The sequence below is a fragment of the Lolium perenne genome, chromosome 2 (assembly GCF_019359855.2).
Source record: "Lolium perenne isolate Kyuss_39 chromosome 2, Kyuss_2.0, whole genome shotgun sequence".
NCBI lineage: Eukaryota > Viridiplantae > Streptophyta > Magnoliopsida > Poales > Poaceae > Lolium > Lolium perenne.
In genome coordinates this window covers 225,489,496-225,497,051 of record NC_067245.2, presented here as the reverse complement: position 1 = coordinate 225,497,051, position 7,556 = coordinate 225,489,496, and the positions used below count along the sequence as shown (strand labels likewise).

At 42.7% G+C, this 7,556-nt stretch overlaps 1 protein-coding gene across 1 annotated transcript; it reads right to left on the bottom strand.

Moving 5' to 3' along the window:
• Window positions 1–739: 739 nt before the first annotated feature.
• Window positions 740–3,111, bottom strand: LOC127335065 (uncharacterized). The gene is made up of 6 exons (XM_051361654.1): window positions 2,995–3,111; window positions 2,587–2,900; window positions 2,366–2,437; window positions 2,209–2,276; window positions 1,916–2,109; window positions 740–1,002 (listed from the first exon to the last, which is right to left on the bottom strand). The coding sequence occupies exons 2-6, from the start codon at window positions 2,766–2,768 to the stop codon at window positions 868–870; spliced, it is 651 nt and encodes a 216-aa protein (XP_051217614.1). The 5' UTR covers window positions 2,769–2,900; window positions 2,995–3,111; the 3' UTR covers window positions 740–867.
• Window positions 3,112–7,556: the final 4,445 nt, after the last annotated feature.

Sequence of the window (7,556 nt, the reverse complement as noted above, 5' to 3'; positions counted from 1 at the left end):
CTTTCCCTGCTTGCCGGCCCGCCTCCATGCCCTCGGCGTCGCCGCCACCACAGTTGCCTCCCGAGGTCGAGCCACACGCAGATCGGCGCGCCCCTCAACCCGATGCCATGGCGCGGACGCAGCCGACTGCTGATGAGGAATAGAGGAGGTGTGGCCCTCTTCCTGCTTTCCGGCCTGCCTCCACGCCGACGGAGTGGCCTCCACCACAGCTGGCTCCCTAGGTCACGACGCACGCCCCGCCCCGATGTCATGGCACGGCCGCTGCTGATGGAAAATAGAGAGGGCGCCTGCGTAGGGCGGAAGGGGAGCAGGCCGGCGTGGCGGCCATCGGGAGAAAAGAAGAAGATGGAAGAGAGGAGTGGAAGAGAAGCAGGCAAATTGGCTGGTTCGCTCGCGAATCGATGCAATCTTCTGCGGCATGGGCACCGCTTTGACTATCTGGGCAAGGCTACAGCCACGTGTTTAAGGATGGGGAAGAACTGCATACTACTGTGCACAGACTTTGTAAAAATCGTACGGAACATCGAACGTACACATAGAAAAACATATGTGGAAATCAAACAGTCTAAAGTAAACGTGTCAGCCCATCGTTAATCCAGAAAAAAATCAAAATTAGGAGAAAAAAGATGTTTGTTGCAGGTTAATATAGTAGTTATGTATTTCAAACGGGTTTTGCTTCATCTAAACCACTTCCATTGTGGCAGTACCTTAATTAAATTTGTCTGAAGGAAACTATTGCTTGCTCTGACAGTTCGGAGTAATTTTATTTACCTTTTTCTGATACACAGAAACTATACAAACGCAGGTCCACAAACAGAAAATGAGATAAAGACAAAATGACATCTGCATTTGCCCTTAGTAACTCTGTTAATTGCTTTTCTTCGCCTCGTCGTTTGTATCTTCCCCTTGGGTTATTTCTGTATGATCCCCCGGTCCCTCATTCCCGAGTCTGTCGATGATAGGATCCACTACGGATTCGACCTCTTTCACTATCTCGTCAACCTGGGAGAAATCAGCGAAAAGTTATAGATGACAAAAAGTGTCTTCATATAATGACATACCTTTGCTAAGTAGTAGTAGTACTTCTGATCGAAATTAATACAGTATAGTCTATGAAACATTGGCACGGACTTTTAAATAACTATTACAATTATTTTTGTGCAAACAAGTTGTCTCACATAAAAAGGGCTAGCCTACATCTTAGTCGGTTTCATAAAATAACATACTGTATATATGAAATGAAATGTTCACAATGCTATACCAATTGATTATCTAGCGCCAAAAAATAGTGTTTGTTCTCAAAGTAAAAGGTAAATAAATATTGCAAGATTCTCAACATCGGGTATTGACTTCCTGTGCGTTGATTCAGAACTAAGAAGTTCTTTATTTAGAATACACCCTGGAAGTGGATGGCGTATATCATATTGTAGAAGAGAACTAAGAAATCCACAAATGAATAGGAATTAACAACCAAAACAATACGCATTCTAAAAGTAATTTTGATGATAAATTTGGTTTTATGTTTTCAATGCTAGTAATTCTCTCTCTGTAGATTGTCAATCTTTTTAAACTGTTGACCGTCAGAAATTCCAGAAGAACCTTCTAATGCTATATTGATCTTGACGCAACTTTCTTTTGCTCCTTTTTGGCGGTTTTATTTCTTTTGACACTTACTTATCCTGCACATGTAGCAGCAGTACTTAACAAGTCAACACGTATCTCCAACTAGCGGAGTAGCATGGGAGAACAGGTAACTTGCACGGCTGCGCCATGAGCAGGTGTTAAACAATTTACAGTAACATCAGCAGTTGCCGTAATCATCTAAGAAAAGCAGCTGCCGTAATCCAAACGCTGAGGTACCTTGGATTCACAGAAAGCCAAAACGGGAAGTAATAAACTAGGCAATAAACCTAACCTTATGGATCAGGGCCTCGGCTTTCTGGGCATCCTCCTCGATCGCATCTGCGATGTTCTTGATCCTGGATGCCGCCTCCTTGAGCTTTTCATTGTCGGGAAACGCTTCGGACACTTCGCCGGCGACTTTCTCGGCAGCTTCAGCTACCGTGTCGATCACCTCGATTGCTACCTCTGCCGTCTTCTCCACCTTATCTACAATGTGATTTACATCCACGGAGAGAAGATGAGATCAAAATACACGATAAGATCGATATCATACATACAAGTGGTGGACTTCTGATGTCGATTTACCTTCCAGTGCTCTTATCTTTCTGTAAATAGGAATTGCAACTAAGACAGCACCAACGACCAACGTAGCCCTGAATGTGAGAAGGAAATTAAATCGATGAAACATATTCAGAAATATGCGGACAAGAAATGCGCGCAACCGTAGCATTTCTGCACTCACCAATGAGGCATGTTGGGTATTGGGACGTTTCCTCTTAGCAGTTTTTCGGGGCCTGGGACAGCTGCAGGGATTCTGAACAAAAGGGGTGGAATTTATGGAACAATCTTGTGCAGTAGCGTACAATAAAAGTATTATGTTGATATTATCACACAAGAAAAGCTAGTCGCTACATCCCAAGAACAAGAGACTTAGAGGGAAACAAGATAGGAGTATACACTTACTGCGTTGCTCCTCTTGTTGGCGGGACATTGCCGTTGATGCCCCAAGACTTCATGGATAAGCCGGTAAAGATTTGCCGGCGATGAGCTGATGAAGATAGAACTGTGCTCCGTCGATGCCGAGAAACCTCTGGAGTGTATAGCGCCAAGGCCTTGGAAGCAATGGAAGATATGAGGATCGCCATGAGTGAGATCTTAAGAAAGTCAGGTTTCTTCTACTTCGAAGCTACCCTTTTATGAGTTTCTTGCTTAACTTGTGGCCACCTCCTTGTGTTGCTTTCTTGTGCGGAGTTCTGCTCAACTTCAATCTTATCAATCTGCGCGAAACTTATAAAATGAGAAAGTGACAATCGGTACACATCACATTAAGATATCAACAAACTGCTTTTGTATAAGAAGCCATGCACCAACCTGGTTTCTTTGACGCATTCTCCTAGGCTGGGTTGCACGGGAGGTTGACTGTGAAGTAAGATTGAACAAAACGTGACATAACTTGTCAGTCTAGCTAGTACTTCTAAGCGTAGTAAACAACTGACCTTTTCGGTGAATAGTATACAGCTGACTCGAGAAAAATCGTGGTGCTTGTGTCTCGTATTTTAATATGACACGCCTCGATGTGACTGTTCTTGTATGCAGAACCACGAGAGATGAAAACTTAAATCTTAAGAAAAATGCCAAGACATAAGTAAAAATGTCGAGAAAGTATGTAAACTAGAAATAAAAAAAGAGGGATGTGGAAGTGGAATGTGCAGTACAATAAAAATTTGGACATACTTAAAGAAAAGCCAGCTAAGTGGGCAACACTTCAGCTAAGTGGGGGAATTAGTAGTAATTAACTAGATGTTCTAGATTCTCCCCCTCTTCGCACTACTAGAAATTGGAACCTAAAAATTGAACAAGTAAACTGAATATCCATAAAAGAGGAAAGCCAGTATCAAGTATATCATGTCCACTCCAAGGGAATGGAAATGAGACACATGTTCACTACAGAGGAATGGAAATGGAAATGAGACACATGTTACACAATGGAAACCCCAAAAAATAAAGCACATATGGCGTATATCATGTCCAGTTCAAATAAAGGTAATTAGGACACATGTTGCTTAATGAATTTAGTCTAGAAAGTTGTTAAAGTTGCGGAAAACAAGTATGCGTACCACTGAATAAAAAGAAATGACAGTTCTAATATCTCTAAGAAAAATACTTACATGTCAACGGCATCTCGATTTTCAATACACGTGAGGCCTCCAGATGCCGGGATGGGGCCTTTATTTAAATGTTGTATTCTTTTGTTCTTTTGGTTAATCCCTTTTAGCGTTGTAGCTGTCACGGTTTTTCACTAATTTGTTTTCGGTTTTATACTTAGCATCATCTTGGCAACACATATTGGTCTTTCTTTTATAGTGTGGCTTCTAGGGCTTTTTTTTATTCTTTCTTGTAGTGTTATGTACTTCTTTGGTTTTTGCTGCCTTGCTTTTAGTATTGTACTTGACATCTTGGTGCGCCCTCATTTGATAGTTAGGCTCTAAGCCTTATTTAGTCTTTCCTGTAGGGTTATTATGCACTTTTTATTTGGTTTGCTTTTCCTTTTGCATTTGGCGTATTCTTGATGTATTCTTTCTATTGTAAAATGAATGACACATATTTTGGTGTGGTTCAAGAAACAAATGCATCTTCTAGTGTGGCGAGATCCTAGTGTATGACTGCAAATCCTCCAACCCCTTGGTGTGGAGGCGCCCTCGAGCAGTCGCCCCTTTTTTCTTTTCTCTACATTCTCTCCAAGTGGACCGAATACTATTTTCCTCCCCTTCACTTCATAGAATGGGCCGAATCCTACTTCCCTTCCCCTAGTTTTTTTTTCATTTTGCCTTTAGTTTGGTATCAGCTTGGGCTTTAAAAAGGAATAACAGAGAGGAGGTTTATGGGAATTGAATAAATCTATATAGACGTGGCTATAGAAAATCGGAGAGGAAGAACGTGAAGCTTGGCATCCGACATCACCGACTGACTTCAATAATATTTCTTCCCCGAAGCCAGGCCCGGGCCCACGGGAGTGCTGCCCGTGCGGCCGCACAGGGCCCCAAATTTTTGGGGGCCCATAATTTGTAAGTTGGCCTTTTATATATGGATAATATTCATGTACGTTAGAAAATAATCACGAAACCAACCTAGCTCAATTGGTTCTCTGGTTTGACCCGGTAGATTGTTGAGCAGGAGGTTGCAGATTCAATTCCCACATAGTACTCTGACTTTTTTATATTTTGATTGGTGCTACTTTTTTATCCCTCCAATCCAACATTTTCCTATTCTAATTGATGCGTATACCTATGATACAAATACTTAATTATCCATTATATTAGTATTGAATAAAACTTACCCGGTGGATGCATAAATCACACTATATCCACTTTTGAGATAAATTTCTATAAATCACACTATCTACGTACTTTGGGTACAAATTTCTAATTCAAGTATTAAACATATCAAAAAATTTGAAGTTTGATATTGTAATAGTGCATTTCTCTCATGGGGTAGTTCTTATAATAGGATTGCCCATATTTCTCGCATATGCTTTACTCCTTTCTTTTCTTTGATTTTTCTCTATTTGATTGGCGCTGCTTGTTTTTTCTTTTATCCAACCTTTTCCTGTTCTGATAGATGCATATGCATATGATACAAATATTTAATTATCCATTTTATTAGTATTGAATAAAAATTACACGGTGGATGCATAAATCACACTATATAGACTTTTGGGGCAAATTTCTATAAATCACACTATATACACTTTTGGTGGCCGAAGCGGCGGAGCGGCGTCAGAGGAGGCGGAATCGCTCACCGGAGAGGAGGCAGCCGGCGGCGGGAGTGAAAGCGGCGGAGGGGAGTAGGGTTTAGAAACCGAACTCCCCTCCGCGGCCCCTTTTAGTACGGGACGACCGCTCGATTTCTCGGGGGCCCGAACTCGTTATACGGGCCAGGCCGCGAGTTCGGGCTCAGTTCTGGCCCATCTCCGAACCGAACCCCTATTCTCGCTGAAATTATTCAGTGTCGGCTGCGAGTTCGGGCTCTGCTAGAGATGCTCTAATAAGCTTATCCATATTACCATATGCACGTATTTATGTAGTAAAATAGGGCCCATATTAAAATTTCGCACAGGGCCTCGGATTTTGGCGGCCCGGCCCTGCCCGAAGCAACCGCCGTCCTTTCGTACTTCAATTACTTCATTGGATTGAGTAACAGCCCTGCCCCCTGGTCTAATTTAGGCTCTTTTGTACTTCCATTCCTGTATATTGAGATGTTACGTCTGCTTTGCGCATATTTTAACTTCCGCAAATTGTTTCTACTCGTGTAGTTAATCAACAAGCTAGCTAGGCCGGCTGATTTTAGAGTGCGAGCAGCTCAGACCAGTTTCACATTCAGCAGTGGCGAACAGCCGGATTCAAGCAGTGATTCAACATTTTATCGAGTGATTCATATCGTTGACCGCGAGACCTGTTGTGCAGAGTACTGCTGTTCTCGAGAATGCTCTAGTATTGTGTGCATAATCGTTGATTCATATTTTGATATTTGTCCAGTCGGAGACGCTGTGTACATACTCGCTGCTTCTCTGTATTACCATATCCTAAGTTTGCTAGTTTTCTTAATTTTTATGCTACCCTGTGTGCAAGATATATATGTTTCTAGAATTTTTGCAAATTGCAGTTTCTTTTTCTCTAACACACACCAAAACATGTGTCTTTGTATACTACAAGAGAAAACAGTCAGAAGACAGGGTAGTACAAGCACGTAGTCAAGCTACAAAGGTAAAAGCAAAGCTACAAGGCATATTGCAGTTTGTTATGGTTCCATCTCTAGTTTTTAAGGAATAGAACATGTAAATCTGCATGGTATCGCTTGATTATTATCTGAAGATAATTCAAGACATTGTGTATTGCATCATATCAGTATATATGAGCATGTTCTCACGAATAGGAGCATTTCAGTCATTTCACTTCAGGCCTCGGTGAGGCCACGGCCCAGCCAGACAGGATAATGCTGCCATCAACATTTCATGGTCATGGGCATCGTACTATGGAAATATGGATTGTCAAAAAGACGACGAATATCTATCTCATCGAAATCTCTTATCTGAATTAGACACAATTGCTCCTTGCTAGCGTATAGCAGTAGCAACAGTACCTACCCTGGCTCTTTGTACCGATCACCAGATCCCAGGCTGTCCTACGCCTGTTGAGCTTGACCTGAAGGCGGATCCGGGAATGAGGCCATGATCCAAACAGCGAGAGGCCAGAGAGATCAGACAGGAAGCGTGAGATCGACTTGCATGTGCATGTGCTGATGTGCATTGAGTCCCTTGCCCTGACCAGTGACCACACCGAACACGTGCGGGGGGCGGGTTCCCTTGCCGCGCCTCGCTCATTGAGGCTGAGCAGGTTTCTAGACAAAAAGGTACTAGTGTAACTATTTCGAACACAAAATATGTTTATTTCGGTCCGTTTGAGTTGGTCCGCAGGCGAAAATGAGACAACATCTTTCTTTGGTCCGTTTGGATCGAGATGTATCCTGCGGTCAGGCATATTTTTTAATAATATTTGATAGATTTAAATATTAATTTACATAGGTAAAATAAAGTAAAAGAACATAAATATAAATAAAATAAACCCTACCTATATAGGGTTTGAGCCATTGCTTCCTAATCCTCATTGACCATGGCTCCCACGGTCATGGCTAGATTGGTGTTGCAGGTGCTGCCGTTGGCGCTGGAGCTTAGCGGCAGTGTTGGCGCAGGCACGGGCGCCCGCTGGCACGATGGATCACCAGAGGCGTGGTAGGTCTTCCCTACGCCAGGATAATTCACGTAATTGTACGGCGAGGCCCTCCCACTTGGTCAGGTCCTCCAACTTGATTTGCGTGATGGCCAACTTGAGGCCTCCTCGTAGTTCAGCTCGGGTGGCTGGATGAGGAGTTCGCCC

Coding starts and splice junctions, on each gene's coding strand:
- LOC127335065 (XM_051361654.1), bottom strand. CDS start 2,768: ATGGCGATCCTCATATCTTCCATTGCTTCCAAGGCCTTGGCGCTATAC. Junction 2,277..2,365: donor ATACCCAACATGCCTCATTG/GTGAGTGCAGAA, acceptor TCTCACATTCAG/GGCTACGTTGGTCGTTGGTG. Junction 1,003..1,915: donor CCGAGGCCCTGATCCATAAG/GTTAGGTTTATT, acceptor GATTTCTCCCAG/GTTGACGAGATAGTGAAAGA.